Raw genomic sequence first — 14,554 nt, forward strand, 5'->3', positions numbered from 1 at the left:
AAAGAAGTGTGAAACAATGCGTATGAAGACGATTATTTGGTTGAAACGATGAGCCTGTGAGCTACCAGAGCAAGCCACTATAGTGGCGCGTCGTTCAGACATCCGCGAAAGCCACTATAGTGGCGCGTCGTGCCTAAAAAGTTAACCGCGATGAAATTAATTGGTACTTCGGCGACGCAACGTTCCTCTCTTTCGCAACAGCCACGAAATCGTTCGTAAACAAAAGCGGGAATGTGCGTGTCGGTGCGCGCACGGTTTGCGATTTTTGCCGACAATGAGGAAACCTTGCCGGCGCGCGCTCGCGCGTGGACGGGTTTCATTAAAGGAAGGGCACGCGATCGCGGTGGGTCTCTTTCGAGTCCGCTGAAACCTCCGGAGCGGAGTCAACGTGACATTACGGTCAGCCGTGTGCGAGCAGTATGCGCGCGGACGTCGGAGAACGCGCACGTTCTTTCCTTTTCTCCGCGAGTCTTTGTTCGGTTCGCTCCAGTATCGTTCCGCCAGACCGCATTGTCCCGAAGATCGTGTTCCATCGGCGAGCCTTCCGGAGCATCTCGACCACCGTGGTTCGTTAAAAATGCAGTGACCGGGGCCGATCGTTCATCGAGGTTCGTACGATCCACCTACGTTCCCTCTTCGTTTTCGCTTCGTCGACGCCAGCCGAGAATGCGGGAAATCGCGTCGAAAGTGCGACAAGGAACGTTCGACGACGGTGTTCGAGTCGGGAAAAGTGAAAGGACCCAGGCTTTCCGCGGTGTCGATCTACCACGTGACTCGGTAGATCCGTGCGGCGGAACTGCGATCGATTTTCTCGTTCGTTCCCTCGATCGCTCGCACGGAAAATTCCCTCGCGGATCGCTTTTCCGCGCAGGGAACAGAGAAAAAAGCGCGCCAGCGAGCGGAACAGTGGCACCATTGATCGCGAGCGATCGCGAGAGATCGACGCGGAAAGATCCTCGCGGAATCGACGCCGCGAAACGCCGAAGGAATTCGGTGTTTTTTTTCGATAGCGTCGTTGCGCAATAGATGCTTGCATCGACGAAATTCGATGACCGAGGACCTTGCTTCGAGTACGTGTAATCGTGTTGTGTCATCCTATAAATATCCCCGATTCGCTTTCACATTTGCCGAAGTTCGTCTTTCGATTCGGACCGTGGCAAATTCTCGGCAGTTTTGTCGTTTATCGTCTCTACGTTTGCTCCGAAAGACAAGGACCGATCGCAGCTGTCGGCGAAAGGTCAACGAACACTCTGACAGTGTAAAAATCTACTTCAACGAATTTGTATTATTGCCTGTGTTTATTTTATCCAGCTTCTTCAAAGCTTCCACATTTTGTTCTAAGACTTTGACTTTTGAAATTGTATCAAACCTCGGTGAAAGATTTGCTAATTCGCAAGGAGGTATGGTGATCTTTACGTAATTCTTCAATTTTATCTGCAACATCTTTGGTTCTGTTCAAGTTGCCGTCGCTTGCATATAAATTATGCTTGTTGTTAACATCCGTTAACTTTATTCTGTCGAGTTGTGGGCTTAACGTTGCTCGAATTCCGTTAATTCCAATATTTTCATGCGATTTAGCTACAGCGTTCCTCTTATCTGTGTCCAATATAATATATATAATATATCGGTTGCGTTACGCTAATATGTACTTTATCATGAGATTCAACGGACATATCTTTTTCATCTGGAAGCGACTTACTTTCTAGAATGTTACTGTTAATTTGAGGCGATACGATTATTGTCTCATATTGTGATACTGGCGTTTCTTCTTTCGAGTCGGTTACGAACTTTCTCGAAGACAAATTGTCAAATTCTGGAAACAACATTGTAATGTTTGGCTCCTCCATACATAATTGCTTGTCTAAAATATTACTTGCTGCATTCGTGTCGGTCTCTTCCAAAGACTGCATTCGAGATGTATCTCTATCAACGTCACTTTCCATAATTTTAGGTGAGTTTTCAAATTTGTGTGTTGCTTTTATATTATCGTGCGAATCTCTGTTTTCTAAATGCAATATCTCAGGGTAAACATCAAAGTTTAATGCAAACTTCAAGTCTTCAACGTCAATCGGAAGTACTTCTTCGCTCTGCAATTCTATTTGGTTAAACTGTTTAGCGATAGCATCGATATCGTTGTCATCGGTGCTCTCGCTTTTGTCACATTCATTTTCAGATTGTTTCGTGTTACTGGAATCCCCGAATTCGTTGTCATTGTCGCTTTCTGGTCTATCAAGTGATTCATTCGTAGACCTCTGAAAATATTTCATTATGTCCTTTGCTTCAACTTTTGTAGATAATTTTGGTTTAATATCTAATTCGACAACTGCAACGTCGTCGATTGTCTTCTCCGTTGTGTTTTTTACATTCGGCCTTTTTGTGCTATCTTTCTTCGCTTTATGAAAATATTTATTCATCTTTTGTTGAGCATTTTCTTTGGATAATAGCCGAAGCTCGCCCACAGTGATCTTATTCTTCGCCTTCCTTTGTCTCAAGTCACGTTTCGGCTTATCGAATGTGATCTATTTCCATCGGATTGTACCGATTGGGGTCGAATTTCTTTAGGAACTCTTAATTTAGCGACTTCAATGGATGCTTGTCCCAATGGTTTTTCATTCGTTGGAGACGGCGAAGTAATGGTTACAATTGGGATTTGCTCAGGACCCATTATGGATAGCTTCAAATCGCTATATTTTTTCTTCAACGTGTCACTTTCTAATTCTTTGACGTCATCCGATTCTAATTCCTCCGTAGCTTTGGCTAGAGCATCGGATACACATAATTCCTCGTACATTGCTTCGGTAGAGTTATAAATATCGGACGAAGATGACGATGACGATTCTCTACTGCGTTTTGAAAAGGAAGTTACCAGATCTGGAAGTTTCTCTGCGAAGGAGATACCCTCTTCGGTGTCAGGCTACATTGCACTATCATAATTAGCCTGACTAAATGGAATAGCATCTGGAAGCATAATTCCTGCAAACGCTGTTTGTCCGGTCAACTACGATCCTCGCGAACGAGCGCGTCCGCGTTTCAAAAACCGTGCGAAACGGTTCGATCGTTCGCGGCGACTATGAACGCGCGAATATCCGCAGTGCAGGTGCAGCAAACTCGCGCTGCTGTTCGAAGATCGCGATCCGCTCCCGACGATCGTCGCGTCTAGAAATCGCGACCGATCCGCGAGGAGAAAGAGGGAGGGGGAGGAGACCTCGCTGGTTCCTCGATCGTAAATGGCAAAACGACGCGAACAAGGTGATCGATTGAATCGCAGGCGACGGTCGCGCTGCTCGTAGAAGTGCAACGATCTACGTGACCGTCGCACCGCGACCCGTGAGCCTCGCATGACACGGCACGTTCGAAATTATCATTTCGCTCTTCCTGAAGCGTGAATACGTGTACGTACACGTACGTCCGTCGTCGCGCGAGGATTCACGCGAGGCCGAGCGTGAATTAAAAATAGTCGGGGACGGACAAAAGCGGCCCCCGGAATCCGCGGCATTCCCATGGAACCGCCGCCGTGATTTCACCGTGCAAGATAACGACGATCGCGCGGTGGGGAATCGCGGTGGCAACGCGAACGCGCCGATTACATGGAATCGTTATCGGTCGAAAGAGTCGTTAAACGGAGATTCTTTCGGCGGGGTTTCCCGATGACCGAACCGACCGCCGCGTTTTCTCGATTTTCGGCGACTGCAATGCTTTCGAATCGGTGATCAACGGACCGCGGATCCTTATATTATTATATATATTATATATATATAATTTTATGTTATTTTATATTATTATATATTATATATCGGTAATAATAAATAATATATATATATATATATATATATATATATATATATATATATATATATAATATAATATAATATAAAGATAATATATATATTATCTTTATCTTTGCGGATTCTGATACCAGACCCCGGACCGAACTCGATCGTCCAGGCTCGCTCGGTCGGTTCTCTCGTTGTCACGTGACAATCGCAGAACGCTTTCGCAGTTCTTTCTGCAAACGCGCATAAATCGCCGCGGATCCAGTTGCGCGCTGATTGCTGGATCGCGGGTTTTACGCGTTGTTGATTATTCGCTTGCAAATAATTAAAGGCAGAGTTTTAGGTAAAAGTATATTTATTGAACACACGGAGACACAAGATCAAATATACAGGCTTGCTCGTAAGAGCTTAGAGACAACGAGTGTACTCGTAGGCTGCTCACAGACGACTAACTAAAAAAACCGCGGAAGACACGCAAACTGTGGGTCGGAAAATCCTTAGTGGTCATAAATAACCAATCCGCTCTCGCACCGCGTGCAACGGACTTTCGAGTGAAAATTTCCTCGACTCGAGTCGACGCGCGTTTAGCGCTCGCGTGCCCTGCGGATGGGCCCCGAGGGCCGTCTTACCTGAAAAACGGACAAGGCCGTAAAACATACGAAGTACCCATTTTCAGTAGCATCGAAAATGCCAGACATTTACACGCGTTTATGGTAAAAGCGAATAGGTGAGATATAAAGTCGTCACCATTATCATCGACGAATCGTCGAAGGAAGAGTCGCGTTTACGATATATTTTCGTTCGATAGAAAAAATTGTTTCCGCAACGTTCGTTCCTTTCGCATAAAATTCCGCAGCCACCGCGGAAGTCTGCGGTCCGAGCGGAGTCGTTTATCCTATTACCACGTGGCGATCGTAACACGTTCTGGAGGGAGGGAATCTCAGTTTGGTGAATTAACGACGCAGTTTTGCCCGGCAGAAGTGAAAGTAGGAATGGTCGATGGTCGGTGGAAGGTAAAGGGGACGCGGTCGCAACGAAACCATAGGTGCGAGTGACGTTTGAACGGCGTAACGACGGTTTTAAGTGGAGCACGTGAGATTCGAGATCGATATTTCGCGTTAGGGTCGACGCGATAAGCGCGCTCGTCGGGGGCGCGTTACGTCGACGACGGCGTTTCGTTGGCGGACGAGCCAAGAGGAAGAGGCGCGCGCGCTATCCGCATAGCTGTGTCCGCTGCTGGCTGGCCCTTATCCAACGACTTACCGCGAAAGTGGCCGAAACGTCAGACTTTCGAAAATGACGTCGCCAGAGGAGGGTTCCGTTAACGATCATCCAGCGCGACCCGACGGTGACGCACGCGTTCCGACGAATTAGCGTCGGAACCGTTCGCGGGAGATTCTCGGCCGACTCCCACGACGGCGAACAACCACGTGCGTAGTCCCGCGTCGGACACCGATCCGCGAGCACTTCTTACTTCTTCGATCTCGATCGCGCCGTGGAAAAACGGTTCTGGCGATGCGAGAACGCGTCGATCGCGCACAACGCGTTACGGAACGATCTATCACTCTTCGCGGCGTTTACTCTTTGCAACGAGCAACAACCACAGTCCCTGCAGTCAGTTCGTCGGTGTACATGCTTGTTTTTCTCGGTCTCGTTATCGCGTCCGGTGTTTCTTATGTGTACGACACGGTGTAACTACTTTTAGTTCGAAGGTGTGGCAGTGGTCGTTATAAACAAACTCGGATAGAAAGAATCTCTTTCGATAAAGTAGCGAGCAACCGGGCGAGAAGCGTAAGTTCGGTCTCTGAGAGCGTCGACGCGAGTTGTTCGAGGGGACACTGTTCTTCTCTCTGTAACCGGACTCTCTGTTAACGGGCCACAATAATCGCTGCTCGGTAAGTTATCCGGGAATGAGCACCGCGATAAGGCGGCGCTCTCCCCAGTATTTCCGAGATTCGTGGAAAAACGAGATTAGTCACGGACACGTTTTGACAGGCGCGGCTATTTCGAACCCGGCTCGACCACCGCGGGGGGGTGCGACCGATATATTTTTAGGGAAAGACGATGTTATTAACCCCCTCGGTGCTTCGGGCACACTTCGATAGAAATACCCCTTTCCCGACTAAATATAGAAGACGGCCGAATCATTCGCGGCACTTCTCTCCTCGAGCCATCGAAGCGAATCCCGTGTGATTCATCGATGCCAACGCCTAATTGGTCGGTTATGAGTTCGAATAACGTGCGCACCAGGCTCCGTGGTCTCCTGTAGTCTCCGTTTCGGACGGTTAACCCTTTTAGTGCCGAACGAAAAACGACGGGTGTCTGTGGGAAGATAACCGGACGAATTTGACGAATTTACTATTAGTTTATTACTATTAGTTTACTTTAGTATACTTTTAGTATTAAACTCTACTATAGTAGACTAATATACTTTAGTAGTTTACTTTTACTATTAGTTTACTTTTACTATTAGTTTACTTTACTATTAGTTTAGTTTTACTATTAATTTATTATTAATTTACTATCAGTTTAGTTTCCAAACTGAGAATAATATTGAAAAAATTCAAAACGCAGCGTACAGGGGAAGAATGGGAGAGTAATGTAATAGCGATTGTATTTCAATGTTTATTGAAAATTACATGAATAACAGCGATATAAACGGCGATAGAAAACATAGAAACAAGTTTCTCTTTTACATACAATATTTTCACTAATCAGCGTTTTATCAATTTTACGTAGCTCACGCGGTATAAAATATAAGTATCTCATTTTCAGTAATTTTTAATAAAAAAAAGATACTAATTGTATTTTTATCAAAACGTTGACAGTTTTCGAACACTGACTGCTCTTTAGAAGGGTCAATAAAGACTGAAAGAAAAAGATCTTAGCCACGCCGTGTCACTTGAGCTATCCGATAACTATTATAAACATCGTAAAGATTGCGATTACGATCCCCAAGAAACTATGTATTCTCTATCGAAGGATATCCCGTGACCCGTTTCTACCTTATCGCTCCGACATATGAGCCGTTTATTTTGAAAGTGGCATAAGTCACTTTACCGTAATGAAAAGCGGTGATTTTTTAATGTTTATACGAAATTATTTATACTGAGAGAAATATCAGTATCCTGAGATAACAACGACGAGAAGACGACGATATATCATCGTTCGGCACTAAAAGGGTTAATATAACCTTGCAATATTTTCACGAGTCTGACTCGTGATGAAAATTTTAGGCGAAACTTGAACGTCACGAGTCAGACTCGTTGTTTAATTTCATGCCAAACGCGGATATCACGAATCAGACTCGTTATCGATATTTCAGACCAAACATGTATATCTCGAGTCTGACTCGAGTCTCAATCTTGGGTCAAGGTAATATTATATATCAATAATATAAATAAATAATATAATAATAATATAATAAATAATATACAGGGTGTCCCAAAAATGTCTCGCAATCCGGAAATGGCGGGTTCCTCGGATCATTTGAAGCAGCTTCTTCCTTTACAAAAATTTTCTCCGAGGCACCGTTAACGAGTTATCAACGAAAAACAGTGACCAATAAGAATCGAGTACGGCTGACGCGAGGCGGCCCAGCCAACCAGCACGCAAAGCCCAGTTCCGCTCATTGGCTCGATCGCCTCGCGCCAGCCGAGCTCGCCTCTCATTGGTCACTGTTTTTCGTTAATTACTCGTTAACGGTGCCTCGGAGAAATTTTTTGTAAAGGAAGAAGTTGCTTCAAATGACCTGAGAAACCCGCTACTTTCGGACTGCGAGACATTTTTGGGACATTCTGTATATAACATATATAATATTATAAATAATCTCCGACACTCGGGCTCTGCCGTTCAGTTCCTTTCTCGACCATTCGGGTGCACGGGTTTGGCACGGCTTTTTCCGAGTTTCAGCGTGGTGCAAGGGATTAAGAAGCATAGAAGAAAACTATACTAATGTCTCTCTAATTAACGCTCAGATTGTCTTCAAAAATGGACAATTTGAGAAGGGGACATACGATTATACGAGTCAAGACGGTTCGTTTTTATAGTTACGAATTGTCAACAATTATAAAAACGAGCTGCAAGGCACAAATAATCGTATCTCCTCTTCCCAAACTGTCCAGTTTTGTGGACAATCTGAGCGTCAGTTGGGGAGACATTACTGTACTTATATTAGTTTGCAGAGGTTTGCATCCGCTAAAACTGACGCTTTAATATCGAAGCGTGCAGTTCGCAAGTGGAAAATTTAGATTCCCAAAAGACTAAACTCGGGGGCTTCGGTTGTAGAAATATCCGTTTTGCAGTTATCGCGGAGATGTTCGCGATATTCGGTCAGCGTAGTGTAAATCTCTCGAGCGTGACGTCACAAGATAGCCGCCGCTAATAGTTTTTCCTAAATATCGAGAGATTTAGAGTTCGAATCGTTAAGATCCAAGGGGCCCGAAAGTAATTACGAGTCGCCTCGAAAGATCTAGATACGTACAGTAATGTCTCTCTAATTGACGCCCGGATTGTCCACGTAAATGGACAACTTGGAAAGAGGAGATACGATTATTCGAGCCTTGCGATTTATTTTTATAGTTATAAATTGTCCACGATTATAAAAACGAGCTGCAAGGCTCGAACAATCGTATCTCCTGTTCCCAAACTATCCATTTTAGTGGACAATCTGAGCGTCAGTAAGAGAGACATTACTGTATTCGGTCGGGTACGGTCAAACCGCGTGTACAGATTATCGTCGCCGGATCGCGGATTTTACGCATTTACGACAAGAATGAGTAGATCGAGTGAAAAACGGTTAAATCGTTTAAAGAATTTCAAAATACCGTTGCAAATGATTCTTATTTTCCATAACAATCTACGATCGATCAAAAATAAAGATATCTAGGAAGTTATCATTCGCAGAAACGCTCCTTAATTGCGATTCGACAAAGAGTCTCGGCAATGTCATTCGTCGGATCTGTTACTTTTCCTCTCGTTCCTAGCGTCGCAGCAATTTATCTAATTCATTATTACTATTCATTTTACGAGCTTTGCAAGCTCTTTCGTAGTACAGTCAGAGATACGTAAAGTTCGAAGAAACGGCAGAGAAATGTCGAAGACATCCAAATGGTCGCATAATTCGTTCGCAGTTCTAGCCATCGCAGTTGCACCGTTTTGATGCCCTAGAAAAGTTTTGCTTCCGTCGATGCTAAAGATTTCGATGTTACGCAGTGTCTTGGACGATGCTTTCGGCTTAAGAAGTTCTAACATGGGCGAACGATCGATCGTGCCGTTTATGCTTTCGAATGAAAGAAAACAGCAAATCCGCGACGACTTTTCCGTGCTGGAGCGTAGACGCGCCCTGGTCGAGCTAAGAATAGGATCGCAGTTGTGCGAGAAAAGAGACGCGTTGTTCGTTCGTTGCATTTAAATGTAACGATCATTCGAATATTCCGAATTATATTATAATAACGGATCGACAGGATCCGTTAACCGCGGTACGAGGGTTAACCTTTTCGGCACGACGCGCCACTATAGTGGCTTTCGCGGATGTCATCTTTCAGAACGACGCGCCACTATAGTGGCTTGCTCTAGTAGCTCTTCTTTTGTCTTCGCATCGATTTACAACAGTCTACAGGATGTTCAAAAAATGTCTCGCAATCCGGAAATGGCGGGTTCCTCGGATCATTCGAAGCAACTTCTTCCTTTACAAAAATGTTCTCCGAGGCACCGTTAACGAGTTATCAACGAAAAACAGTGACCAATAAGAATCGAGTACGGCTGACGCGAGGCGGCCCAGTCAACCAGCGCGCGAAGCCCAGTTCCGCTCATTGGCTCGATCGCCTCGCGCCAGCCGAGCTCGCCTCTCATTGGTCACAGTTTTTCGTTGATAACTCGTTAACGGTGCCTCGGAGAAAATTTTTGTAAAGGAAAAAGTTGCTGCAGATGGCCCGAGGAACCCGCCACTTTCGGATTGCGAGACATTTTTGGGACACCCTGTATATACAGTATCAGACTCTGCCGTCCAGAGAGATAGCCTCGCGCGCAGAATTCAGCCGTACCTAAAAGGTTAAAGTAAAAGGCGATGGTCGGGCGCGTTGGCAAGCGTTGCACGAGCGCCCGTCGAAGATCCAAGGGGGTTAACCGGCGCTAATCTGTGCCGGGTAACGCACAGGCCGTGGATCGTAAAGTGTTAGGTATAAGAGCAGGTATGGTCGGGTATAAAAGTCGAGTTGAAAAGGCGGCGATCGTGATTCAGTATGTGGGAGAGAAGAGTCGCGGCCGAGTTGGGTGTCGGAACCGTATATATAGCTCGAATAACAGGGGCATTGGCACGCTTATGTTCGCAGAAACGACATGAACAAAACGGAGGTGAAGATCGTCCTGAGCGCGGAGCCGGCGCGGACGGCCTCGGGCGTAATTCACTCGCACATACCGGTGCCGAGGATACCGAGCGCGATTAAGGCCCAGGAGAGGTGTCCCCCGGCCCGGCGCGGGTCCTTCGAGAAGCTGTCCAGAGGCGTCTCGGTGGCGGCCCAAAAGGCGTCCTTCGAGAAGCTCGACGCTTCCGTTCAACTGCGACCGCGGAACAACGTTTTGTCGGCCTCGAGCATCGAGGTGCGGCACGCTCCCGAGGAGAGGGCGGCCTGGAAGACCAGCTGCGACTCTGTGCCGAAATTGACTCGCAGCAACAGCATCGAGAGCAAATGGAAGAGCAAGTACGAGGAGTCGGAGAAGAGGCGGAAACTGTTGCTGCAGAAGAGCGAGGCCGGTAATCGACGATTCGTAAGAAAGTTACGCGGGCGTGATCTGATCGCCGCGACTCCGCCGGGCTCTAAGGTCGTTTCGAAACTTCATCGTGATTTCGTTAGACGTCGTCGACGAAGCGACGAAACGGTGGCTTTTGCTATCCGCTGATTCGATTACCCTGCCGCACGATACGTTGCGGAGACGAGCGCGACGATCTCGCGAAAACGCGACCTCGACACCCTCGAGATACGGATTTCTTCGAGACCGTGCCATTTTCTGGAGCAGTTTTTAGTTCGCGTATACGTTAGTTTACCGAGACGATCGAATGCTAGGAGCTTCCGAACGCGGACCACCGAGTAGAATATCGCGCGTCGCAGTTTCTCGAGTTTCTACGGTTGCGACTTTAATTCGAGATCGATTCGCCTTGGCAGAGCTCGAGCCGCAATCTATTGATCTGTTATTGTAAGGACGCGCTCTCGATGGTGTCTGTGTAATGGACTTACGTAAAGAGACGTCGAGCCGTCGACGAGGATACACGGCGAAAGGGAAGCGGTCGACGCGTGATTATAGTTCACGGCCGATCATCTGCGATGCAACTTGACCATTATTCGGACGTGATTCACTCGTGCATGCGAAACGACCGCCGTGACGTTTGATTAGTCAGCAGGCGTACGCGATAGTATTATAAATCGATCGGAATTAAATGTCGCCGGGGTTACGCGTAAGAAACATGTAGGATCGATGCAGGCCGCATACGCGACGAACGATCCGGTCAAATCGATGTTCTGGGATTTCAGTGAGCAAGGACCATGCCGATCTGGAGAAGAAGTTCCAGCAATTGCAGAGGCAAAACAGCACGCTGCAGACGCAGGTGCAGGAGAGAGAGCAGAAACTGCAGAAGATGCGAACGGGTATACTGATTTTTTTGTTCGCGGAAACTTCGGGGCGGTTTTTACGAGACAACATAGCGTTGTATACCGATGTAATTCTATGTCAAAAAGCTTCCTCTTTTACAATACTTTCGCCGCACGAATTTAGAACGAACGCGTACATAGTACATATATATATACAGTAATGTATAATTAATATAATATTAATGTAATTAATTATTAATTAATGTATATTATTATGTACATTATTAATTAATGTAATACTGTATACATAATATAATTAATATATTAATGTAATGTATAATTAATATAATACTGTAATATTATATTAATTAGTGTAATACTGTATACATAATATAATTAATATATTAATGTAATGTATAATTAATATAACACTGTAATATTATATTAATTGATATAATACTGTAATATTATATTAATTAATGTAGTACTGTATACATAATATAATTAATATATTAATGTAATGTATAATTAATATAATACTGTAATATTATATTAATTAATGTAATATTGTATACATTACTGTATACAGTAATGTGTCCCTAATTGACGCTCAGATTGTGCACGAAATTGGACAATTCGGGGAGAGGAGATACGATTATTCGAGCTTTGTAGCTCGTTTTTATAGTTTTTGACAATCGATAACCATAACAAACGAGCCACAAGGCTGGAACAATCGTATCTCCTTTTTTCCAAAATTGTCCATTTTTGTGGACAATCTGAGAGCGTCGATTAGAGAGACATTACTATACCGTTTAACGGAATACAACGGCGAAGGTAGCTTTATCGTTAATTACGACGACGTTTCCGCAGTTTCGGAAGCGGTGTGCAAAGAATACGAGCAGCTGAAGCATCAATACGACGTCGAGACGGGGGCGATGCACAAAGCGATGCAACAGGCGTCGCAGGTAAAAACCAAACAGCGGTTCGTCCTTTTGCGCTATCTTGTTCGTGATTTATCAACGGCCGGGTATCTTTGCAGTGGTACAGACAGAACCGCGAGCTGAAACGAAGGTCGCAGATCATAACGCAGAAGCTGCAGCAAACCAACTCGGACGGATCGTTGGATCTCGAGTTGTCGGACGAGGTCGACTCGAACTTCGAGGATGTCGATCAGCTTCGTGAAACGGTGAAAGGTATTCTTTTTTATATTTTGCCCGTTGAACTTGTCCCGACGAAGGATCGAACGAGAACCTTCTTTCAGAACTGAGCAAAGACATAGCCAGGCTGCAGACCGAGTTGCATTCGGCTAGGCTGCAAGAGTTCGAGGCGCAGGAGCAGGTGATGCATTTGACGACGCAGTTGGACGAAGAGAGGAATCTCAGGCAGAAATGTATGCGACAAGAATTTTCATAGATGGTGTTTTTTTTCTCGGGGAAAACTGATTGATATTTTTACGTAGACGAGGAGAAGGTGAACGAGATGAAGGTGCAGAAGGAGAACATGGCGAGGGTAACGAAGATGGTGGCGGAGGAGGTGCAGGCGTTGAAGGTGCAATGCGATCGCGAGAGAGAGAACGCGAAGATAATTAAGATAGAGGCGGAGAGGGTGAGTGAATTATTTCACATACCGGATGTTCTTGCACTCTTGTTGTTGTCTCAACGATTATTTTGTTTGCGACAGGCGATAAAGGAGAGGAACGTGCTGGCTCATCAGAGCGCGCTCCTGATGGCCGAAGTTGGCGATGACGCGAACGGAAGGCTGCTAGCCGTTCTTCAAGAAGTGGAGTCGCTGAAGAGACTGCTCGAGGAGGAGCAACAGAGTCACGCTTCCCACATACAGATGCTGGAAGAGAAGCTGGAGGAGAAGGAATCGAACGTGGAGTTCGAGATAGTGGAGGAGAAGCTGAAGCTGGCGGAGTCCGAGCTGGACGTGGCGACCCAGAGGGCCGAAAGGGCGGAGAAGTCGGTGGAAGAATTGGAGAACGTGATCGAAAGTCTGAAGACGAAGATCGGCGAAATGGAGAACAAACTTTCGAAACCTCCTCCGCCTCCTCCACCCCCACCGCCGATGTTCTCCAACGGCGGTCAAGCGTCGATCAAATTGCTGACGAAGGAGAAGATGAATTCGGAGCGTAACGCGGTCGCGGACATGGAGAACATGCTTGGGATCGCGAAGAAGACGCCGACGGTTGCTCAACAGCCAGGTAAATCGGGTCTCTGGGTCAGCGCGGTAACGTTTGAAATTCGTTCGATGAAATTTCATTTTTATCCCTCGTTTCAGCCATCGACGACATCATCAACCAGATCAAAGGAGGACGATTCACCTTGAAGCAAACGGATGTAAGCGATTCGATCGATATTTTTCTTTTTGTCGAGCGATTAACCCCTTAACTTGTACGCTCGAGTTAATTCGAGTGCGCTAAACAAGCCAAACTGTGCACACTCGAGATAATTCGAGCGGCGTTGTATTTTATGCTGCTATAATTTCTCACACTCGAATATAATCGAGAATTGAAAATAACTTTGCTTTGTGAAAGCAAAGAAAAAAAATCGTTCTACTGATATTTATCATTTACATGGAATTGTAAGCTATAACACTTATTTATTCAAGAATAAAATATAGCCTTTTTCCATGGGATTGTGTGTAAGCTATAACACTTACTTATTCGAGAATAAAATATAGCCTTTTTCCATGGAACAAAAGCGCGGTATATCAAACTTCTCCACCAAAAATTGATTTTTTCTGACCGATTTTTTTCAAAAAGACTGTGCGTTAAGGGGTTAATATGCAACGATTGATTACAGAAACAGAGAGAGGAGCAGAGGAGGAGACGGCAGGAAGCGGAAAGCGCGCCTCCAGCGGTGTCGGAGATGCTGAACATCCTAGGCACCATGAGAAGAAGAGCCAAGCCCGTGAAGCAACCTTTCCCAACTGCGGAAGCATCCCCCTAATTGATACTGTTAGTACCGAAACGCGATATTGTTAACGCGAGCCTTGAAATGGTGCCGTTTGTTAATGCGATCTTCGAATCAAAGAGTTATTCTATCAGAGTAAGGTTTACTATGACGTTATTTATTTAGTCGTAAATAAATTTTTTACCATCGAACGAACTATATATATATAGGCTTACGTATTTTTCTACGTGTAAAGCGAAGCGAATAAATGTGTCGGTTAAGGGAGAAGTGACGGAAATCG

The 14,554-nt window shown here is 45.5% G+C and overlaps 1 protein-coding gene across 1 annotated transcript; it reads left to right on the plus strand.

Annotated features, from left to right (window-relative positions):
• The first annotated feature begins 348 nt into the window (after positions 1 to 348).
• On the plus strand, positions 349 to 14,465 carry LOC117218575 (uncharacterized). The gene is made up of 10 exons (XM_033467079.2): positions 349 to 608; positions 10,106 to 10,527; positions 11,303 to 11,416; positions 12,230 to 12,324; positions 12,399 to 12,552; positions 12,621 to 12,749; positions 12,819 to 12,964; positions 13,040 to 13,562; positions 13,640 to 13,698; positions 14,164 to 14,465. Exons 2-10 carry the CDS (start codon positions 10,113 to 10,115, stop codon positions 14,308 to 14,310), a joined length of 1,782 nt encoding a protein of 593 aa, XP_033322970.2. The 5' UTR covers positions 349 to 608; positions 10,106 to 10,112; the 3' UTR covers positions 14,311 to 14,465.
• The last annotated feature ends 89 nt before the right edge of the window (positions 14,466 to 14,554 follow it).

Source organism: Megalopta genalis, chromosome 7 (genome assembly GCF_051020955.1).
Source record: "Megalopta genalis isolate 19385.01 chromosome 7, iyMegGena1_principal, whole genome shotgun sequence".
NCBI classification, from domain to species: Eukaryota; Metazoa; Arthropoda; class Insecta; order Hymenoptera; family Halictidae; genus Megalopta; species Megalopta genalis.

Bases quoted from the DNA above. Each gene is read 5' to 3' on its own strand.
- LOC117218575 (XM_033467079.2), top strand. From the start codon at position 10,113: ATGAACAAAACGGAGGTGAAGATCGTCCTGAGCGCGGAGCCGGCGCGG. The intron at 10,528-11,302 runs GTAATCGACGAT...CTGGGATTTCAG, and splicing joins GCTGCAGAAGAGCGAGGCCG to TGAGCAAGGACCATGCCGAT. The intron at 13,563-13,639 runs GTAAATCGGGTC...CCCTCGTTTCAG, and splicing joins GACGGTTGCTCAACAGCCAG to CCATCGACGACATCATCAAC.